Source organism: Lemur catta, chromosome 21, assembly GCF_020740605.2.
Source record: "Lemur catta isolate mLemCat1 chromosome 21, mLemCat1.pri, whole genome shotgun sequence".
In the NCBI taxonomy this organism is placed as follows: Eukaryota; Metazoa; Chordata; class Mammalia; order Primates; family Lemuridae; genus Lemur; species Lemur catta.
The window spans coordinates 12,352,902-12,376,967 of NC_059148.1; the positions used below are offsets into that span (position 1 = coordinate 12,352,902).

At 42.3% G+C, this 24,066-nt stretch overlaps 1 protein-coding gene across 1 annotated transcript in view; it reads left to right on the top strand.

The window, feature by feature from the left end:
- Positions 1–24,066, top strand: part of GRK3 (G protein-coupled receptor kinase 3) — a 119,334-nt gene that overhangs the window by 70,646 nt on the left and 24,622 nt on the right. Inside the window, exons 7-13 of the mRNA XM_045534349.1 lie at positions 3,252–3,303; positions 4,155–4,246; positions 7,206–7,305; positions 15,431–15,509; positions 17,195–17,325; positions 19,520–19,614; positions 23,830–23,937. Of these exons, the coding sequence (XP_045390305.1) occupies positions 3,252–3,303; positions 4,155–4,246; positions 7,206–7,305; positions 15,431–15,509; positions 17,195–17,325; positions 19,520–19,614; positions 23,830–23,937 (657 nt within the window). The remainder of the gene's footprint in view (positions 1–3,251; positions 3,304–4,154; positions 4,247–7,205; positions 7,306–15,430; positions 15,510–17,194; positions 17,326–19,519; positions 19,615–23,829; positions 23,938–24,066) is intronic.

Genomic DNA, 24,066 nt, shown 5'->3' on the forward strand with positions numbered 1-24,066 from the left:
GTAGGCCAGTGTGTGTCTGTGATCACATACATTGTTAACATACCTGATAAATATGTCCCTTTGGGTCACTCACGCTGTAGAGCATGTTTGTCATGTAATATTCTGAAGTTTTCCAATGACACCTATAAAAATGTTCAGCTTCTGGGGGACCCACTGCACTGGTCAATTCTTCAGCGTTTTGAGTATGCCCCTGTGATGACGCACCATCGGAACTGGACTTTTCTAGAACAACATCTGCCTTGACACTGATTGTACTTTCCTCTATCAACTCAGCTAATTTCTAGACAATCGGCATGATGATTGTGTCTCATCGCCGGAGCAGCGCGCAGCTGCCGGGTAATTGCACTTGAAGAACAAACGCCACTTTACTGCAGTTTTCTTCTCCACATATTCACAGAACTAAAGCAATTAAACAAAAAAAAAGTTGTGTTGTGATTCTACTGGAGTTCAAGAGATAATTTTATCCTGGAGTAGAGTCAAATACTTTGGGAAACTAATATTCGTGCAAATGATTGCACTATTCTGAATAGTTGCAGGCGCTGTGCCAAAAAGCAGCAGCATCAATCCCAAGGGGTCGGGTGGTGGCTCAGGGCTGAGCTGCAGCTGAGTCCTGGGTCACCTCCGTTGCCATGGGTTCTGACATCTGACCTTTCCCAGCCCCTGGGGCAGTCTAGCTTTACGTGATCCTTGAGGGAGAGGGGGGAGGTGGGGATGGCAATGAAAAGTGGGGAAGGGGGTCCTCCCTGCATGTTTTGTAACTCGGCATTTTCCCTCACTGTGTTAGTCATTTCATATCGTCACAGGAAATATGAGGGAAGCTGTTTGCACATTAGGCAAGCAAGGTTTCCTGAAGCCGTTATGATTTTACGTAAACAAATTATTTTTAAAGTTGATTTGTTAATTTTTATACCTTTGCAGCTCTTTTTATGTGAATGCATTCTCAAATTAGAAAAAAAACAATCATGTCAGGTTATGAGTTTGCAGTTTTGGTTTTGGAAAGCATGGGCCTTCTGTAAATATGCTCACGTAGCCTTTGACGTCATCGGGATGCAGCACACTAAGGGCCACGTGGTTAACGCAGTTTCTCTGTGGCCACCTTGCAGTAGGATAGCAAAGAGGAAGTTGTGTCAGGGGGCGTGTCTCCCAGCCCTCTGAGACCCAAGCAGGGACAGGGCTAAGTTCTAGGTGGGGCTGAATGTGGAGGAGGAGGGTTTCCCTCCCCTAGTCCAGGCAGTGAACTTCAGCTGCTCAGCAGGACAAAGACTGAGTCAGGAATCAGAGTTAGACACATTTATTCTACCCCACCTTGCTGCGTCCCAACCTCTCGTCTTCTCTGTGAGATCCTTTTAAGTTGTCTGCAAGGGCTCTGGCTCCCAAAGCCCGGTAACTGCCAAGGCTTTTGTCCTCTGTCCCAGTTCCTCTTCTGTCCAGAAGTGCCCCATTCACTCACCAGCTGTGGATTAGGAATAGTGCTCAAGGGACCCCCATGGAGGCCGTACTGCGTCTAGATGCTCAGTCCTGGGGCCATCTGTGCTTCCTAAAGAGGAACTTGTTACAGCAAATCCATACTTAGTGGCAAAACGGGTGGGCACTTCTCGCTTCCTGGTTTGCTAACCCTCCTCAGATGGTGTAAAACGTGTCAGATCTCCATCGCCATCTCTGAACCCCAGAATTTGAGAGAAAAGAGAGTGTGGGCCCAACCCAGCAAAGCAAGCACATTTCAAAGACCAGTCGTGGCTTTATAAATGCAGAGCGCACCTGTGTGGTTTTGCCTTTTGCACGCACCATGCTTTTGAAAACGGTTTGAAATAATTCTCAGAAACTCTCAAAATATACTTTTACCTTACCAACCTCATAGATGTTAGGTGGATCAGTGAAGCACTCTTTAAAAGTCATTTTAGATTATTGAAAAAAGATGCTGAGTAATTACAAAGAATCCTTCTGCTTTTGATTTTCAATTTGATTATTAGCCCCAGAAATATTTGTAAAAGATCTTTGTTTCTAAAAGCCCTCTTAAGTGAAGCCCCCAGAGAATTTTTATATTTGGCTGTCTTAAGGCATTCTATTATAAAGCTGATAAGTCCCTGTAACTTGCACTTCAAAAAAACTAACTCCTTCCCTCCCTCCCTGTCTTTGTTTCTTTTTTTCCTTCTCTCCTTCATTATAAGAATCCCAAATCCTATGTCTGTGTAAGGAATCATGCCACGGGATAAATGAGGTCCACCCATCACTAAGAATGTTCTCTGCTTTTAAGAAGTATTCAATCTAGAATGCATTTCCTTTGAAAATCTTTTTTTAAAATGAACACCTTACAGATATGTTACTCATTAATAAAAAAAAGTAATTAAAATAATGCTTTTATTAAGTAGAAATTGGGTAGATATTTTTCTTCATGGATGACGAAAATACCGGTCAAGCTGTTGAGCGAATTGTGGGAGCGTTGTCAGGGCAGTGTAACTTACCCATCTCGGGATTCTAGCCTGAGGGTTTCTCTTCTACCCTATTGCGCCTTTGGGAAGGAATACAAAATTTTGATTAAGAAGATGCTCTGGAGCCTGTTAGTCTGGGTTCAAATCCAGCTCCGCCCACTTTCTCACTGAGTGACCCAGGCCAAGCCTCTGAATATTGTGATGCCTTGGTTTTCACCACTGTAAAATGGGGATCAAAATAGTGCCTGGTCTTAGAGTTTTTAGGAAGAATAAATGAGTAGGGCCCGGCATATGGTAAGCACTATTTAAGTGTTTGCTACTCTTATAATTTTTTATAAACATTAATTTTTTTATCATTTAGAGCTGTGCTATCCAATAGGGTCATCACCAGCCACATACAGCTATCAAGCAGGTGAAATGTGACTAGTCTAAATTAAAATGTGCTTTAAGTGCAAAAGACACAAGAATTCAAAGATTTTGATTACATGTTGAAATAATAATTTTTTAATGTACTGGGTTACATAAAATATATTATTTAAATGATGTCTGTGGCTTCCGTTATCTTCCTATTGGACTATGCTGGTTCAGATAAAAGTGTTACCATAGCACACGACAATTGAAGGAAAAATGTTGAGCTCTTTCATTTGAATCATAAAATAAAGCCATGGATACTGGTGAATGCTTTGTGAAAAAACGTGTAAGCAAACTTCCTCTAGTTGAGAAGCATTATAAGTAGTGCAATTCTGTTTTATATTATAATGTTCTGTAAATCTAGTTAATTCGATATTTAACTTTTCAGTAATTATTTATATTCTTTTTTAGCGACAAGTTCACTAGATTTTGCCAGTGGAAAAATGTCGAATTAAACATCCATGTGAGTACCATCTTTTTGTTTTTTCTTTCTTTAAATAAAAACTTCCTCTGGCTTAACCTCGTGAGAAAATACTTTGTTCGGGAACAAACTCCCAAAGGGTGCAACTGCCTGAACAGATGTCTCTCCTACAGCTTGTGCACCCAACATTCCCCGCCCGTTCACAATGATAAATCACTGGAGTCTAGCTTCTTTGTAATATTCATAGAAGAATATGGTTAGTAAATGAAAAAGAATGTGCTTATTTATGTAATAAAGGCTATTTTAAGCGGTAATGGACCCTTTAGCGAAAATAGTAGTAAAAATACAAATCTTTTACGTAATATAATTCCCCTATGTCCTTATCTTCTGCTATTCTTGGAAAGTTCCATTTCTCCTTCCTATTATTACATGCAATAATAAAAATTGAGTATAATAATAAAAGTGATGACGTCTTTTACCAGACCAAGGTTTCATCTTCCTTTTTATTGGTGTGAAAATGATAAAAGCGATCTTCCAATACAGGCCACTTGCTAGCATATATCCTTAGCGTTTCATCCCCTTTGGCTTTCAGTGTGGGCAATTCCAGGGCGCAATCGCTGCTTTGCTTCCAGAATGTGCCTGTCTTAGTATAGCCTCTCTTCACTTTCACATCCTCCTTCCACCTAGCCTTGCAACTGGGCAAAAGAATGGACTGGTTTTTTTTTTTTTTTTCCTTAGATTTTACTTGAATGGTATTGTTGGAAGAATCAGTCGTGGAAGGGGGAGATCTGGATGTCACAATTACTTATTTTAATTACTGTCTGTGTTTTGCATGAAAAAAATCCTTATAACGACATAGTTGGAAGTTTTCATTTTGTGTTTTGATTTCACAGCTGACCATGAATGATTTCAGTGTGCACAGGATTATTGGACGAGGAGGATTTGGTGAAGTATATGGTTGCAGGAAAGCAGACACTGGAAAAATGTAAGCTTTCAGTGCTCATCTAGTTTACTGCAATTTTTAAGAAGACTTTATGTTTGCATCAAAAGACAGTCCCTATATAGAAATGTGGAAGCCTATGACCTTGCTTTTGAAGTGATTTACCTCAGAAAGAAATAGTCTGTATTTTGTTAAGCGTGGTGAATGAGAGCTGGAACCTCTCCTTCTTAGGTCTAAACGGGAAGTTAAATGATAACCCCATACTGCGTGTCCACCGTGGCTCAGGGCATGGGCGAGGAGCCCCAGGGATCCAGAGATGAGCAGGAAGTGATTCTTGGCAACCAGGGACATGTTACGTGCAGCCTCCCCATCAGATAGTACCAGAAAGAATTCTTTGCAAAAGAGAGACTTCTTTATTTCAGCAAAGATCCACCTATTATTTAGTAGAAGCAGTTTTGGGTGACAGTTTTTCGGGAGATGTCGATTCCCGAGACTGGTAGCCGGGGTGCCGGAGAGGGGGATGCTCTACTGGTGACCAGTGAGCATGGGCTCCTTCAGTCCCCTCAGTCACTCTCCTTATGGGAGCCAGTGGAGGAAATTAAGCACACCTGAGCCAGGTAGAAGGCTCTACTGGAAAGTGAACAGTAGAATTCTTAAGTGTGGGAATTTTTTTTTTTTTAGCCGAAACAGTTTAAGTGAACATATTTTTGAAAGCACAAGAGAATGGAAGAATATGATTTAATAGACCCAGAACTACAAGTCTGATTAAGTGGCAAACATGTTAGAACAAATTGCTCCATCCTAGCCTACAGGTCATGGCTCAGCCTCTGCTCAGATACTTCCTGGGGTTGGTGCTGATGGCTCTGCCAGGCAGTTCTCCCCGTTCTCAGGAAGGTCCGATAGTTGGCATTTTTTTTGGTATTTGGGGACTGCAATTTACCTAATCACCACTAATTTGTGCCCATCAGTCATCTCCCTGCTTTGGGCCTCCATATGGGGTGAATCTGATGCCTGGCGCTCAGGGGCTTGAAGTCTGGGGTCGTGCTGGGACAGTGTCGCCCAGTGATCTAGAGCCGGGGAGGGTCCTGGTGCCGTGCCAGCTATGTCAGGTTCAGCCTCCACACTCGGTGCCTCGGACAGAGTTGTCCGTGTCGTACTCTGTAACGTAGGTATAATCAAAGTAGCTTGTGGTGAGAATTAAATGAGATCATACTCTGTAAAGCATTTGGAAGGCTACCTATCCTGCAGTAAGCGCCGACAAGTAAGAGTGTGCTAAAACATGGAGGCCTCTACAACACTGGTCTCTTTCTCATGAAAAAGTCCTTTCCCATTCTGTTCGCACGGTGAACTTTTTTATGCAAAATGGTATGCGTGTTGCTTGGTACATTTCATTAAATTTTGTTTGTTTTGCTTCATCATTGCAGCTTGTTGAGGTATTTAGGATGTCTAGGCTGTCACATGAAGTAGAAGTAAATAATATCAATTTATCTCTTTGCACACATTTATTGTTTCACTTACCTCTCAGGAACAGCAAGTTGGTGGCAAATATTCTTCTATTTTATAGACTACGGGTAGACAGTTCTCAGGAGTCACACAGCTAGACAGTGGTCAGGCTGCAGCTCCTAGGAGTCCTCGCTGCTGCTCTTTCCTGTCTTGGGGCTGCCAGGTGCACGTGCACTGGCTCTGTGGCCCATCAGTGAGTCGCCCCTACACCTTCCAGATGGAGCCAAGAATGTACATGCTTACTCGGTGGCCCAGGGCCCGTCTCCGTCATCCACTCTCGTCTGCAATTTAAAGGTTTTACTAAAAACCATCTTGGTACAGAGTGGTGATAGCAATAGTGTGAAGCATTTTGAAAATTGTTTATCATAAAAACAAGATATTTAAAGAACACGTAGCTTCATACGTTCTCAATATTTGATCTCATAATTAAGCAAACTGTCAATTGACTCATTATAAGAACTGGAAAACTGGATAAAAATATCAAATTTGAAGAGTTCTCTCTGTTTTTATACAACTCAAACATGATATGTTGTGATCAATAAGAAATAGGTAGATTTTCTGTGTCCTACAATACTCAAACAACGGTCTATCTTGCATACCTGGGCTATGTAAAGTACTCCATCAACTGGGAATTTGTGTTAATAGTTACACACACAGAATTTTCAGCCCCTGAGACATGTATAAAAACACTTTTGCAAGAATTCCCTTTTAGCTTTCTCCTACTAGGAAAGCTTCCTGTTTTCTTTAATCTGTGCTTATAGAATATGCCGAAAAAATTTTCTATATTTTCTTAGTATGAGTTTGTTCTAAGTTTTCAAAAATCTTAAGTTGTCAATTGGTTCTTCTAAATTAACTTTAATGATAAATAGCAAAATCTTACTGATTCTTTTCATTATTTGAAACATAATAACTTAAATATCAAAATTAAAAGCTCCAACCCAGGCGGTGTAAATGCAATATATGTAACCTAAACGTTTGTACCCCCGTAAATTTTTGAAATCAAAAAAGATTGAGAACAAATCAGTAAAATAACATTTTAGAACATGCTCTTTTGAATGCATGCCTTCCCTTCCCATTTTGTTGATTGTCAATGTTTCAGAGTCTTGAACCCTATACGCTCTTATAAAAACTTGACCACTGGTGAATTCACAATTCCTACCGCTAAATATGATATGAATATCCCCCCATTACCAATATTAATAGGCAGCAGCATTATATAAAAAGTTTATCTCACTGAATTGATTTATATCCATCTACTTTCTACTTTATTTAACTGGAACTTCTATCCATATAATGATAGAAATATCTTAACTATTGCTTGATTTTTTTTTTAATATCACCATGTAAAAGAAAAATATTTCTTGCACAGCACTTGGGTGCCATTTTCTTTCTTTTAAACATTGCCTAAATATTTAGAAGCTTTCCCCAGTATGATGTGTATTGTTTAAATCAGTCTAGATATATCACAGTATGGATTTTTCAACCGTATTTATATTTCTAGGTATGCAATGAAATGCTTGGATAAGAAGAGAATCAAGATGAAACAAGGAGAAACATTAGCCTTAAATGAAAGGATTATGTTGTCTCTTGTCAGTACGGGAGTAAGTAGTCAATTTCCAGCGTTGCTTTTTAAAATTTGTTGTTTGTTTGTTTTATAGCAGGATGATTCATTATTATTTTTTTCTAGCTGATTACAGGCGTGTCCGGGTGGGCTAGAATTTGATATTATCTCTTACTTGATTTTATAAGTTAGAAGGACGCTAGCAGCCTCCATTATGCAATCCACGACTTCTCCTTTACTGCCTGCTGTTTGTCCTTGACTTCCTTCTTTGCAGAATATGGTAGCAGAGATGGCAAAAAATAATTATAGCAGAAAAAAATCACTTGAATATAGTCAAGAATTGACCATATGAGAAGAAAGACTAATCTGGAGAGAAAGAAGAGAAAAGTAGCTACTGCCCTTTAGAAGCAAATAGAGAGGAAGCAACTGGGTTAGTCAAATCTGAATTGTCATTTTGGGGTTGTCCCTGCTTAGTGTTTCATCTGAGGGTGACTTTATCTTCCCCTCAGCACGTACTTCTCTGTTTACTGGCCTTTCCGTTTCCAGCACTGTATTTCTACCTGTTGGACATTCTAAGCTATCATTTTTAGCTCAACATTTATGAAAACAAACTTTTACCCTGCACCTTCGTTCCTTGCAAAATAGCTGCCCATTCTGATTTCTTCTTCTGTTAATGGTGTTAACTGGCATCAAACTCTTGGCCCTTATTTATGTGCACAGATGCCAGTGTGTATGGAGATACGTCCAGGAAAACTTACTCTTCCAGAAACCTGTGCACACGTGTGTGCAGAGTAGGGATGCCAAAGGGCAGGCTCTGGATGGGCGTGCAGTTGCAAAACTCTTAGTGTGTAGCTCACATGTGAATTTAATGTTAAACACCCAAGCCAGGAAGGTGTATATGCAGTGAGAAATGTGGGGGACTTCTAAATATCACACTTGGATTCCAAGGTCATCTCCACCAAAAGGATTTGAAAGACTCAAATTTTAGTGGTTAATCAAAGAATGAATCCATTTCAACGAGTAAGCAAGGAACCTGAGACCCTAAGAGGTAAATTTCCTGGCCAGGACTCCTTTCTTATCGTCCCTTTACAGGCTATGTGTTTTTTATCACCTATATTTATTGTACTATGGTTTATATTATTCTAGCATTAGTTTTAAGTGCTTTTAGAAGGGCTCTTTGCCATTGAAGCAAAGAAATAGCATAAAAATATTTAGCTGAGCTGTAACAAATGGAAACTCTGAAGCCATAAATAATTTCCAATTATGTGCCTCTACCTCTCAGTGTATGGACATTAAGCATTTCAAATAAGAGTCACTCTGTGCGCGTGACCAAGTTTTTAACTGATTGGAACGGAAACTGAGCAGCGTGCACACTGTATTGGAGTCAGCGTGAATGGCATTGGCTTCTAATTTCTATTGGAAATGTCCATGTCTTAAATTTCAATATGGACGTGCTTGCGGGATGAAGATTTCAAGTGGTTATTAAAATATTAATTTTTAATGGGTCATCTCAAAGCCTTGGATAGTTATTCTCAAAGCCTATGGAAAAAATGTTTTGATGTTGGAAAAATCTAAGTACAGTTTTCATGTAGACTTTTTATGCTTATTTGATTCAGGGGAGGGGGAATGTGGTTAAATAGGTATGTAGTTTCACACTGGTGTAACCCTAAGAGAATAAATTAAAAATTGGGGTTATATTGGGGTACTACTCTGAATGAATGTAAAAGAATTATTCATATTTTTCATTCAAGTATCACAACTATATGGCATTTTTAAAAATTTATAATTTGGTTAAGATACATAATTTAACCGCAAGAATCATAGTAAGATTATTTGGGATTGGTTTTGCTAATCAAAGGGTACTTTTTTATAGGGTTTCAGTAATCCTTAGTTTAAACTTACCTCATTAGGTGACACTTTAGATCAGCCTGCATCAGCAGGATTTCCTTTGGCGGGAACTGCATTCATTTGCCATAGTTTTCTTTTTACTGGAAATCTGTTTTAATTTTTTTTTCAATCTCAGATTGAGTATTCCTACCCCCATCCCCCAAAGGGACTGTATGAAGTCCTGATCCTACTTTTCTTCTGTAATTCTCAGATGGTAAAAAGAGAAATATGTATGTTTGAGAACCGGCATGAGTATGTCCACAGCTAGGAAGAATGACCAGCAAGGTCATTCAAGTCATCTAGGTCTGTGGTCCCCAACCCCTGGCTGTGGCCCAATACTGGTCCATGACCTGTTAAGAAACAGGCCTTGTGCCAGGCGTGGTGGCTCACGCCTGTAATCCTAGCACTCTGGGGGGCTGAGGTGGGTAGATCGTTTGAGCTCAGGAGTTCGAAACCAGCCTGAGCAAGAGCAAGACTCCGTCTCTACTAAAAAATAGAAAGAAATTAGCTGGACAACTAAAAATATATGGAAAAAAATTAGCCGGGCATGGTGGCGCATGCCTGTAGTCCCAGCTACTTGGGAAGCTGAGGCAGGAGGATTGCTTGAGCCCAGGAGTTTGAGGTTGCTGTGAGCTAGGCTGACGCCACGGCACTCTAGCCAGGGTGACAGAGCGGGACTCTGCCTCAAAAAAAAAAAAGAAAGAAAGAAACAGGCCATGCATCACCGCCTAAGCTCCGCACCCCCTGTCCCATGACACCCCACCCCACCCCCATCCCTAGTCTGTGGGAAAATTGTCTTCCGTGAAACCAGTCCCTGGTGCCAGAAAGGTTGGGGACTGCTGATCTCGGTCCATTGGAAGTGTTACTCATTCTATGAATCACAGTTGAGTGTCTAGCTTGTGCAAGGCGCCCTGCTACCAGCTGGGGGTCCCAAAACCTGACTTCTGTCCTTGCTGTTATGGAGCTGCATAAAACAGGAAAAAGTGATACTATTCAAATAACTTCAGAAATGCGTAGACAACTGGAACATGTGGCGAGAGCTGTGAAAGCCAGGCACATGGTGCCTGGAAGGCACTTGGAGGTGGAGCTGTGGTCAATGCGTGCTCCCCTGAAGTCATGTGAAGTCATGGTGACCTGGGGAGTTGCCAGCACGTGTCTGGGCCACGGGCACGTGAGGTCTGAGGAATCAGACGAGGGCAGTAGGATCTGTGGCGGTTGGGGGAGTGGAGCAAGGCGAAGCTGCAGAGAGACACACAAAGGCCAGGTTTCCAACAATCTTACAGCAGTTGGAAACAAAATGGTTTTTTTTTTGAGACAAAGTCTCACTCTGTTGCCCGGGCTAGAGTGAGTGCCGTGGTGTCAGCCTAGCTCACAGCAACCTCAGACTCCTGGGCTCAAGTGATCCTACTGCCTCAGGCTCCCGAGTAGCTGGGACTACAGGCATGCGCCACCATGCCCGGCTAATTTTTCTATATATATTTTTAGCTGTCTATGTAGGAAACAAAGTGTTTTAACTAGGAAGATGCCACGATCACTCTTAGGGTTCGAAAAGATCGTGCTGACTGCAGTGTGGGGGATTTTCTTAAGGAAGTATTTCATGGTCCTGTTTTATCAGTTCTTTATAGAATTCCTGAAAAATCCAAGCTATTTTGCCCACTCTTGGTAGGACATCAAAGAAGACGGTTCGTTGCTGGGGAGCTTTACTGAAGGTTCTGCCTCTCAACATCCACTCTTACCCAGCTCTTATTGCCCACTGATTTGTAATCAGGGAGAAGAGCCCCCTCACCATCTTTACCTTTGGAACCGCATCCCACCGTTCACTGAATTGCTGTCTGTCTTTTCACACTGGCCAGTGTTCAGTGCTGTGTCCCGGACTCCATGTGCAAATCGTTGTGCTGTCTGCTGAGCACATTGGGAGATGGGGGACTGCAGTCAGCGACGTCTGTAGAGGTCACCAAATCTGATTCCTTTACCTGCACATTTATTTTACATTGTATCAAACGTAAATGCAGCCGGATATTAGTTAAAGCCATGAAAACAGATTTTATTAGGTAACTGCAGACAGGAGGGGAAACAGCTGAGCTCCATTCTGACTTGTGCAGAGGGGACTAGGTGTTTTAAAGGGAGAATGGGGCGGGGGTGCACTGCAGGGGCTTCAGCAGAGTCAGGGAAATGAAAAACAATAAAATGTGTGAATGGGGGCTCGGTCCAGGTGAGACCCTTCTGGGGTTGCTAACTCGTGCCTACCCAGAGGAGGCCCCTACCCTCCCATGGAGGCTGGGAGACAGCCGTCCTATCTTTGGGTGTTGGCTGGAATAAACGGTAAATTCTTCTGGCACTTGGAGCGGGGTTAGGGTCATCCCAGGAATGCAGTCTTGAGGTGTTAGAAACTATGTTAGCGTTTGGTCAAGTCTTCGTAGGTCAAGTTGAGGCCTAGTCGAAAAGAGGGCTCCGAGGAGCCTGGCTAGAGTTGGGTCAAGGCGGAATCTTGCCTTTGTAAGTAGCATAACACAGCAGGAAGAACTTGGAGAGGGTCAGGAGACTTGGAGTTTGACACTGTCTCAGACAAGTCATTTCCCTTTTGGGGGGGGCCTTAGTTTCCTTGTCTTTAAAATAGAGAAGTGAGGCCGGGCACGGTGGCTCACGCCTGTAATCCTAGCACTCTGGGAGGCCGAGGCGGGAGGATTACTCGAGTTCAGGAGCTCATGACCAGCCTGAGCAACAGCGAGACCCTGTCTCTGCAAAAAATAGAAAAAATAACCAGGCATGGTGGTGTACCTGTAGTTCCAGCGACTTAGGAGGCTGAGGCAGGACGATCTCTTCAGCGTGAGAGTTTGAGGGTACAGTGAGTTATGATGATGCCACTGCACTCTACCCTGGGTGACAGAGTGAGACTCTGTCTCAAAAAAGAAAAAAAGAGAAGTTAGACCAGGTGGGTTTTTTTTTTTTTTTTTTTTTTTTTAGAGCCCTTTCTACCCTGATAGCCTATAGTTATAAATCTAAAATTCACATTCCGTCTTAATAACGTAATCTTTTAAGGAGACTTAAGCCTTTTGCTGTTTTCTCAGGGCTCATGTTCAGAAATCCCGTTTGGAAGGGTCCACCTGTGCGGCCCCCCCGCCGCCCCGGTGACACAGGTGCAGTTGCTGACTCAAGCTGGGAACGAGCCAGGCTTTACCAAGTTCTAGGTTCACCCACTTCTCTGCTCTGCCGATAACTTGCTCATCAGATCAGGAACAAGAGCACGTGGGGAACCCCACTAGGGAAGGAATGTGGTATTTGGAGCAGAACGAGACAGCCGTCTTCAGAGGCTAATGGAAGGTTCTGGTGAAGTACAGATGGGTTCCAAGCAGGCAGTGCCCACTGGAAAGGCCACAGGGTTTTTCACAGGAAAAGGATGGCGCCTGCATTTTACCTATTTAAGGCAAAATAAATCTTGAAATCAGTAAATACTAACACCATCTCAGCAGAACTCTAAGAAAAACTAAATAGCCACAAAATGAATTTTGTAATTCTTTTATGGGAAATTTTTCTTTGAGAGATATATGGAAATTGAGTTCAAGTTCATGAATCTTAAGTATTCATGTATAGGAATGTGTCAACTCAAAATTATATGTTCTTAATAGAGAGGTTTGAACAATGCGAATTCTGTTTACAGATTATTCTGTTGAAATCTGGACATTTTCTTTGGAATTGAATAATTTTCCTCGTCTGTTAAGAAAGTGGATATAGATAGTCTACATCATTTTTAAAAATTTGAATCAGTTTGGTGATAGGTATGCACTGTATGCAAAGAATCTGAATGGATATGGTAGATAAATTAGATCTAAATATTATAGTTCTACTAGATGTAGCCTAGCACTGATGACGTTTCACAAGGGAACCCATGCATGTCTTCAGCACCCAGATCAAGAGACAGAAAGTTACCAGTATTCTAGAAGTCCCCTTGTGCCCCTCTCTGTCACTAGCCCCACACCCAAGCTGACCGCTATCCAGATTTCTAACACCGTAATTCATTAAGAGCTTTGCTAATTCTGTTTGAGCTTTGTATAAATGTGCTCTTCTGTGCCTGCCCTCTGCCACTCAGTGTCACTGGTGAGGTTTTGTCTGTGCTGCTGCACATAGCTCGTCCTTACGGCCACACAGCAGGGATCAGTAAGCTAGGTGTGTCCAGGGACCACATCTAGCCTGTGGCTTTATTTTGTACAGCCCATGAACTGAGAATGTTTTTTTTTTTTTTTAACATTTTTAAAGGATTGTAAAGAAAATAAACAAGGAAGGAGAGATGACAGAAACTGAATGTGGCCTACAAGTCCTCAAATACTTACTCTTTAGCCCTTTGCAGAAAAGGATTGCTGACCCCTGCTCAATAGTATCCTATTGTATAAACACACCGCACTTTATCCATTCTACTGTTGGTAGACATGTGGGTTATTTCCTGGTTGGGGCTATTTCGAACAGTGCTGTTTTGAACACTCTTGTGCAGGTCTCTTGGTGCACATCAGTACAGATTGCTGTAAGGTGTCTACCTCAGAGTGAAATTGCCGGGCAGGTGGTGCTCAGCCTTGGTAGATGCCACCAAGCAGGTTGCTAAAGTGGTCGTACCATTGTGCACTGCCAGCAGCCGTATGTGAAAGTTCCTTGCCTTCCTTATCTTTCTAACACTTCACTTTGTCAGTCTTTTTAATTTTAGGCATTCTCATGGGTTTTGGTGGTAGCATGTTGTAGTTTTAATCTGCGTAGAGACACCTGAGGTTGAGCATCTGTTCATAGGTTTGTGGGCCATTTAGAAATGTCTATTGGAAGTGCCTATTTAAATTTTTTTTTTTTTTTGCTATTTTTCTGTTATGTCGGTTGCCTTTTTATTGATAGGTAAGAGTTCTTTATATATTCTAGATATGAGTCCTTTGTGTATTTATGGATTACAAATATCTTCTCCCATTCTGTGGCTTATCCTTTTACTGTCTTAATGATGTCTTCTGATGAATAGATGTTCTTAATTTTATTTTAGTTCAATATATAAATGTTTTTATTGTTACTGCTTTTTGTGGCCTACAAAATGTTTACTTACCCTAAGATCACGAAGATACTCTCTTTTGTTTTCTCCTAGAAGTTTTATTGTTTTACATTTCACGTTTAGATCTACATCTACTGGAGGGGACTTTAGTATATGGTGTGAGGTAGGGGTCAAGGTTCACATTTTATTGTACAGATATCAGGTGCTCCAGCACCATTAACTGAAAGGGCCATACTTTTCCCATGCCCTGTTGTGTCACCTTTATCACAATCAAATGACCATTTATGTGTGGGTCTGTTTCTGGATTCTCTGTTCTGTTTCATTGGTCTGTTTGTCTGTCCTTGGGCTAATACCATGTTGTCTGAATTGTTGCTTTCTAGTAAGTCTTGATAACTGGCACTATAAGTTTTCCAGCTTTATTTATCTTCAAGAGTATCTCAACTTTTCTTGGCTGTTTACACGTCCATAGAGTTTAGAATCAGCTTCTCAGTTTTCATTTTAATTAAGATCACACGGAATCTATAGATTGATTAGGGGGAAATTGAAATCTTTACAATTGAGTTATTCAATCTCTGACCATGGTATAGTTTTCCACTTTCAAAAGCTCATTTAATTCCATTTGTATTCTCAGTGTTTCAAAACAATAACACAAATAACTTTCCTCCCCTGTGGTATGGTTCTTCCAACTTCAGAAGCAGAGATTGAAATGGATATTTTGGCTAGCCAGAGCCACAATGTTGACCGACAAAAAGACTAGCAAGACCATAATATTATTCTGTAGAATCTAGTCTTTCAAAGAGGATGTAATTAGAATAGATTCATGATTGAATCCAAGTGAGGGAGGACCTTCAAGTTCATCTGCTCCAAGTATTAATGTTGTGTTTCTGCATTTTATCATGTCACCGGATCCATTTTACTATGACTTTTAAAGTTACCATACCGGTGTCTGTGTTCAGTGCATGGGGCAGAGGCATGGATAAAAATCCATAGCATGTTTCGTATATTATAAAATAGCTACAAGAGAGGCTTTTGAAGGCTCTCACCACAAAGAAATGATAAATACATGAGCTGATGGATACAGTAACTACCATGATGGGATCATTCTACAATATAAATATGTATCGAAATATCAAATGGCCCTCCATAAATATGTATGATTACAATATTATAATAAAAAATAAACAAATGAATTAAAAGTCCTAGATATGCTTTCCAGGACAGCTTTTGCTTTCTGCATGAACTTGTTGTTGTTTTACTCTAGGACTGTCCTTTCATTGTTTGCATGACCTACGCCTTCCACACGCCAGACAAACTCTGCTTCATCCTGGACCTGATGAACGGTGAGCCCAGCCCGGGCAGCCCCAGCACCTCACTGGCTGTGCCCGGACGTCACATCTCAGCAAGCGTGAATCTGGGCAGACTGGCAGTCTGGGTCTTTGCAGATAATTAGAGTCCCCCTGAAATTTGAGGAAACCTTTTGCCCTTCGATTTTCCATTAAAATTCATTTTAAAATGTTTACTGCAATTTCTCTCTAGACCTCCCACTCTCTCCCTAGGAAATTGCATTTTCTAGAAAAGATCCTCATAAAATACTTAGAGTGAAACTTGATTTTTCTGGAATGCAGCTGGCCTAGGTCTGTAATTAGCTTATTTCCTGGCCCTCAACTTTTAGGAATGAAATACCTCCTAAGAATACAGGCCAAAGATAGAAATGTATTTAAAAATGCACTTTGAAGGGACTGATTTGGGGCCAAGTACAGACTGGAGCCCAATCTTCTGTTCCTTCTAAATTGATCTTTTAAACAGCAAATGATGACCTTGAGAATTCTGAAAAATATCCAGCTAGAAAAGTAGCTTTCTAAGACTAGAAAGTGGAAACAGAAAGGCATACAATTCAACAACTCAAATGCCTAGTTTTTTTTTTTTGAAGTTCACTTGAAGTTTTATTATGTTTTGAGGGTTTGATTTAAAACCACATCTACCCAAAAATGTGAAGGAATTTCACAGACATAATACTGAGCAAAAGAAGCCAGACGCAGTGGGATATGCTCTATGTGGTTCTATTTATGTGACGTTCAGAACAGGCAAAGCTAATCGATGGGGAGGGAGGGCAAAAGAGTCCCCTTTGCCTGACGGGGGTTGGGGACTGAGGTCCTCTCTGCAAAGGGTGTTGGGGGGGGCCTTTTGGGATGCTCTAAACTCTTTGCATCTTGACCTGGAGGGCATTACACAGGGGTCTCTGTGGGTGGAGAGAGAAGATGCTACTCAAAACAAGGACAATAAAGTTGAACGCACATTAATTTTTATAAACCAATGGAGGCTTTTTCCTGTGAGTTTATAAAAACATTCTGTTACCCCGTTGGCAGCATTCTCTGTCCCTGCAACTTGAGGCCATATGATTATTTCCTTCTTTTCACATTTTATTATGAAAAATTTCAAACCTACAGCAATGCTGAAAGAATTTTGCTAGGGATACCCAAACCCCCACCACCTGGATTTTATCGGTTAAAATTTTACGGTATTTGCTTTACCAAATATCTGTTTATATGATCGGTTTTTTATTTTTTATTTTTTTGTATACTGTTTAACACATTGGCTGCCGTGTGAGTTGTATTTAACTCCAGCTAATTTTGACCTCAGGGTGAAGCAAAACCCTGCAGTTGGTTGGTGAAAATCTTACTTGTTGATGTTCTTATCGTTGCAATTAATATTGACAATTTAATTCTAAAAACATGGTTTGTGTTGCATATAACTCACGCACAGAAAACAATAAACAGTAGTAAATTAGAAAGGATCATTCTGTTTTAATAAAACACCATGGCCCCAAGGAAAAAACAATTTTTTTTTTCTCGTGTGACAGTCAATGTGTTAAAGTGTTTTGCCAAACTATAGAAACCAAAGATAGGTATATAGACAGCAGAAGCATAGTTTACCTTTTTTTACTGTGTCCTGTATAGGATGACAATGATTTTTATTCCCTTTAAATTAACACGCTTTGAATTAAATTCTGAATCTCTGACACCAGGAGGTGACTTGCATTACCACCTCTCGCAGCACGGAGTGTTCTCAGAGAAGGAGATGCGGTTTTACGCCACGGAAATCATCCTGGGGCTGGAACACATGCACAATCGGTTTGTTGTTTACAGAGATTTGAAGGTGAGGACGGTCAACAGACTCACTCCGCATAGTAGATGTTGTGCCAACGGACCCCTGGAAGTCCCTGTCTCTTTCGTACAGCGCTGTCGTCTTCCTCATAGCCCTCATCCCAGCCCCGAGGAAGCCGTTGTCTGTGTGATGTGGGTCTCCCCTAGACCAGGCTCTGCAGGGACGGAATGCAGGGCCGTCCCTGGCATCTTTGCAGCCTCGGTGCCTGCTACGGTGCCTGGGGCAGCACGTGCACTGAGTAATCCATGTTAATTGATTCATTAATGAAAAGCAGGGTAGGAGTTTTTTTGGTGTCACCTATTTTATAATTAATTATATTAATAAATCAATTAATGTTCACTAAGCAACTGATGTTGCCCCAGCTCTGAGTCCAGAGATGAAAACATGAAGCACATTATTTTGTAGGGCTTATAAACTGGTGACCCGAGGCACAGAACGGCTGCATCCCAGCTCCTCCCAGGCAAGGCCCGTCAGTGAGGGGTGCGCTGCTGGTCAGCCGGCGGGATTTCTCTCAAAGGCTACTCTCAAGAGCTTTACGTTGTTTTGGGGGATTGCCTTAAAAATCACAAATAGATTTTTAGATCCCCAAACTATATAACCTCTGACTGCCGTGCCTGGGTTTTTGTTCTCGTCCTCTGCGAAAGCTCATTGGCCTGGAAGGTAACAAAATAGGAGCATTCTGAGTGTTTTCATCGCAGACCACGGTGCCGGGTCCCACACAAAGGAGGGAGTTGGGAGCTTGTGTAATGCGTCCATGGTGTCACTCACCTGGTTGTGATGGCCACCCGCCCGAAGACAGGGATGGAGCTAAAAGAGACCTTGACAAATTATAGAACTGATTGCAGAAATGATTGTATAAACATACAGATAATAATGGGAAGAAAAATGATACGAGTGACAATTTGCCAATAGGATGAGGTGACTCCAAGAGAATGTGTTTCCCTCTTATTTCGAATTCCTTCTTGGAACCCACGGAGTGGCCGACTGAAATGTACACATGATGTTCCTTTCTCTAAGGAGCTAAGATGTCCTCCTTGGCTTTTTGAGGTTACCTTCTGAAATATTATAAAAATCACATTTTATTTTTGAGCACATTAGTTTTTGTACAAAATACTTTGTAAATTTTAAAGCTTTCTGCAAGATTAAAGAATTATTCCCTTAGTTTTCCTTTGAGCATAAAGAAAAAGTGTATTTTTATTGAATCAGAAATCAGACATTGGTTGGCATATGACGTTTTATTTCCTCATGTGAGTATTGCAGAAAAATAAAATATATGCTGGGGGCTCATGAAATGCCATTATAATACATCCTAATTTAAATCTATAACCGGTTTCTAATCGTCTTTATGCTTTATTTTTACTTTCTAAGCTATTTAGTAGGCAGTGGTATTACTTAATTTCTATTCAAACTTAATTCTAGTCATTCATGGTTATTCATGCTTCAATTTTATAATAGCATGCCATTATCTTCGTTTCAAGCAAAAAATAGTTGATCTCCAGCAGAAAAATATTATTAAGACGACTATAATTCAGTGTATGTTAGAGAGAGGAGCTTTGTTTTCCATGGTTATGATGCCTAAATCTAATCTCAATGGGTACATTTCATCAGAGTTGTGGTCAAAATCATGTTTGGCCATTTGGTAAAGGCCCCGTGCTGCTGCTGCACTAATAAACAGCAATGACATTCATCGGGATTAGTGTGGCACTGTGGAGTATTGTGATTTCATAGATCAGTATTTATACATTCTTGAAAGATGCCTTTCTGTTCTGTGCCTCATGGCTTCGTTCTTACAAGTCCATGTGGTTCACGTAAGTGAAAAAGCTGGTGGACTCACTCCCCATTGCCAAGAGGCAAACTCATTCTGGCTACACTGCAGTTCTCGGCATGGGGTACGGGAAATGCTTTTAACTCTGACAAACTGTGGCCTTAACTCTCCCGCCTCACCTGCCTGTATTTCTTTCTCTAATGAGCAGAATCCCCCACCTCTGTCCTTGCCAGATTTCCTGCTGAAGTTAACATGAAAAATATTACTGTCAACCTCATGCCCTTCTTTGGCGTGATAGTGTAAAGCTAGAATTCATGTTTAGGAACAAGCTATGACAAAATACTAAGTCTATACTTTTAGTTCTGGAAGCCCCTGCGGCATCTGGGGGACTCTCGAAGACCATATTCTCTTTCTGTTTAGCCAGCAAATATCCTCTTGGATGAACACGGACACGTAAGAATATCAGATCTGGGTCTCGCCTGTGATTTCTCCAAAAAGAAGCCGCACGCGAGTGTGTAAGTAGCGCATCACCTCTGCTCACTCTCGCCTCTCTGATGCCACTCATTCACTCAGGCAGACACTGGCCTGGCCATTTGTTCCCTCTCTTTCCTCTTTCCAGGGGTGGTTTTTGATAGGGGATAATGCCAGGGCAGGGGAAGATCCAGTGTCACAGGTTGTGTGGGAGGAGGTAAGAGCGGTGTGCTTTCTGTCACTGTCTGTGGGGAGCACGAATTGACCCACGACGTGACTGCACCTGCTCAGGGGCCAGGGCTGTCTAGCAGGAAGAGTCAGGCCTCAGCAAGGAACCCAAATTCATGCTGCTCATGTGACCCTAAGTCAGTCAGTTAACCTGCCTGACCCTCAGTCTCTTCATCTATAAATAGAGGTAGTAGTAAATCCCTGAAAGTTGTCATAGGATAAATGAAAGACCCTGTGCCTAGGAAGGTGCAGAGGCAGCTGCATAGATCTCTCTGAGGGAGGTCCTCGGGGGCCAAGTGTTTCTCCTTCCATCTGCTTGCCCTGCTTTTTAAAAAAGGCTGTTCTTTTTCTTTTCTGTCTTTCTTTCTTTTTTTTTTGGATACGAAATCAGGAATCTCCCCACTTCCACCCCACCCCCTCGCTTTTTAAAACATTAAACAAATCATCCACTTGTAGTTCAGGCTTTCAATACGGGTCATATTGTTAGATTTGGGTGTTGCACCAGTCCTCTAACTGACCACCGGACATAACTCCTGAGACTACAGCCCCAGCCAGCGCTTGACACCTCAGGGGACCCTGAACTGCTTCCGGGGCTGGCTGTGCTTCACCATTGCATGGGGACCCTGGCCCGATGACTTCCCTCTGAACCTGGGGTTGTCAAAAAGATGCAGGACTATCAGACAGCTCTCCCAGGGCCCCGCAGACACAGAATGGAATACGCACAGGTTTTCATTTCTGTTTCTTTGGTATCAGATGATCTGGGTGGAAAATATGAACATGTGTGCAGATTGTGGAAAAGCAGGCAACTTTTACTTTATTTTATCTTTTTAAATGTCTCCTCCTTAGCACTGAGTCTTTTCAAATCACATTTTATTGTACATCTTGAGCTAACATTCATCTCTGTGTTGAATGGTCTTGAAGAAACTCCCAGGAGTCTCATTTCATGCCCTCCATGCAGAAAATAAACTGCAGATCCTTCTCTTTGTGTAACTAGAAGTAAAGTGGTTCTGAATTGCAATACGTTACGAGGGACTGCATTAAATCAAAACTGCCTTTTAAAGCTCTGATCAAACGTTAATAATGAATAGCACCGTTTCTGTAAACATAGTTCTCTTTTTCTACAGAATCTGGGATACTGTGATAAAAGCATTAGCATTTTGCTAGCACTTCCCAGTGATTAGGCCAGAACCTGTGGTTGACTAAGCTTCTCTCAGGGAGTTCTTCAGACATTTTTAAGAGAGTCATTTGAATTTTTAATGCCCCAGCTATTTGGTATGCTAATTTCTTCAATTTAGTATAGTCATAACTAAATATGAATCCAAGAGTTCCTAAGAGTTGATCTTCCAAAGGAATTAACTTCCAGATATGGGGTTATGTATCTCCTAATAGGGTCTAGCCCACTTTTGACTGTAATTCCCGTGTCAACTCTGAACGGTGGCTGTCCCTTTGGAAAGCACGGTGTCTGAAGAGCATCTATACAAGGGTAGGGATAGGAAAGTTGGTTTCCATGTTTAGATTATGATCGGGAGGCCACCACTTTAAAAAGATAAAGGCACAACGAAACACTACATTTTTAAATGAAGGAGGCATTAAGAGTGAAGGCTTTGCAGTCAACAGACCTAGATCTGAATCCCTCTTCCAAGTTGTGTAGGCCTCATTTTCCCCTTCTGTGAAGAGGAGGTAACAATGCTGTGTACCTCACGTGATAGGTGTGAGGGTTGAGTCAACTCATTAACTCGGCAAGACTGTTTAACATTTGCTGTCTGCCAAGTGCTGGTGATGCCACAGTGAGACAGAGCCCATCCCTGACCTCCTGGAACCTGCAGCCCAGAGCAATTTGTCCACTAAATGACCAGCGTACAGGCTGGTAGCTGTGCTGGCAGCATCCGCAGTGTTCCTGGCTAAATATCAGCTGTCCCAAGCACGCATAGCTAACTGCTTTGACTATGTTATCGTCACAGAAATTCCATAAATCACAGGTATTGTTATTCACTTTTTATGGCATGGAAATTGAGGTTCAGAGAAATTAAGTAACTTGAACCAGGTCACACAGCTGGTGCACTGTGGGGCTAGAATCATAATCCAATTCTGCCTGATTCTGGAGCCTGTGCTCTTTACGCCGTATGGATGAACTCCCTGAGGCTTTGAAATGATCTACTTAGGACTAAAGATTTTTGGCCAGCATTTCACCCTGAACTTGGCTTCTCAGATGTTTTCAGAGCTATAGATGTGATTCTTGGACTTCCTCTAGGAGCCAGCCCATCTACAAAGTAGTGTTATAGTTGAGGTTCCTGATTTGAGCTTATACGTACTCCATTTAATGACGGAATCACAAATTACTGTAAACCATGAAAAATCAAAGGGAAGACTTTTGGAGTTGAGCGAATTGTCGGTGACTCATTTGAATCCTAGCTTATTTTATCTAAGAACACAAAGCTGTGTCTCATGTCACGGTGTCTTAAAATGTTCGTGTTCACTCAGTATTAACAGTAGTATAAATTGTTATCAGAATGTTTCAGGAAGCATTGGTAGATGTCGCGTAGGCAGAACCAGAAAACCGCAGTGACAGGCAGTCCAGTGTCCAGCGTTATTTGTGTCCCGTGTAAGCTTGGACAGCCAATCTGCGTTCACTTATTTTATTTATCCTTGTAAATATCTTTCCTGTCCAGAACTGCGATTTGGTCCTGAGAATCGCGGGTTAAGAGGTCACCACAAAAGGCTTTGCAGGCAACACTGACATTGAACCTTCACGGGAAACGGTTCAGACGCCCCGTGTAGAAATCTCTCCTGCTCTCTCACAGTGCGGCCTGAGGACCTTACGCTGTCAAACTTTAAATTCTGGACGGTGGAGGTTTCCGGAGCGCCAGACCTGCCTTGATGGGCCAGTGCCCATTTTCACGGTTTGATAAAACTCCCCAAGGATACCTCTGAGACCCAGAGTACGGGTCCCGATGATGATCCAGGATCGTTTATTTTGAGTAGATTCGTACTGTTTCTGAGCATAAGTTAAAAATGATCACACTAAGAATAGAGATTAAAATCCCCTCCGTGGAGTTCTTCTTTTGTGCCAGCCCATGACATCTGTGCCGTCCTCGCAGCAGCCCTGAGAGGTAGAGGTGTTACCTTATTACCCATTGTGTGGATGAAGAAAATCAAAGAAGGATGAAGAGATGTAGCGTGTATAGATAATGGCTTTTGCGGGGCCCCTTCGAGCTGCCACTTTGAAAGTTCCCCATGAGCTGCCCTGGCTCTTCATGCCGGAACAGGCCTGCCCAGCTCTTTGGGGACAGCTGGAGAGCCCTGGAACGGGAGGGGCTTCAGAGCTGCGGAGGGTGCAGATTGTGTATACATGGTTCTCCACTCACATGGTGTTCTCAACTTCCTGAAAATCATCTTCACACGTGCTTAGTGCTGAGTCCTTTGAATTTCAGCAGCTTTTAAAACGTGATGCATGATTTCTCCATCTTCTACACTTGTGGGCCTGCACTGCCATTTCTTCTCCACCCCCCCGGGATCTGTCACCAATTGCAACCAGGCAGGTGGCCCCCACTCGTAGCACGCATGAGCTCAGGCACTTGGCGCGGGAGGTGGCACCGTGCAGGAGTGGGCGTCCCCAGGCCTTGAGGGCCCACAGCTGCAGTGGGGGTCGCCTGCCATCGTCCCCTCCCTCCTCCCTGTCCCCTGCCTCTCTCCACTCCATACCCCTCTACACGGGCTCTTAAAGGGGCAGAACTTCTCTTCATAGCCGGAATAGGGAGGGACTAATGAGATTCAGGTGTCACCTCCCAGACTACGGAACTCGCGTTTTTCCTACTTATTTCATGTGGTCACTTATTTATTTATGTCCATTCATATACTAGCAGAGGCAGAAAAGATTGTTTCCCCACTGGATGTTCAAGGACTCAAGTTTGCATGGCAGCAAACTGGCCCCTCTCCTGCGTTTGCGGTCGTTGCCACCTTGGGGATGACGCACAGTTGGTGTTGGTAAGGTGGGGCTGCTCTGATAACCACGTGTGCTCTCTCCTCCCTAGTGGCACCCATGGGTACATGGCCCCCGAGGTGCTGCAGAAGGGGACAGCCTACGACAGCAGTGCTGACTGGTTCTCCCTGGGCTGCATGCTCTTCAAGCTTCTGAGAGGGTGAGTGACTGCATCCGTTTGGTGCTATCAGCGAGGCACGTACTGGGATCAGAATGGAGAATATTCAGAAATGACGAGACCCCAGTGTTACCTGAAATCACACGGTGATCTTTAAGCCACACGAGACTC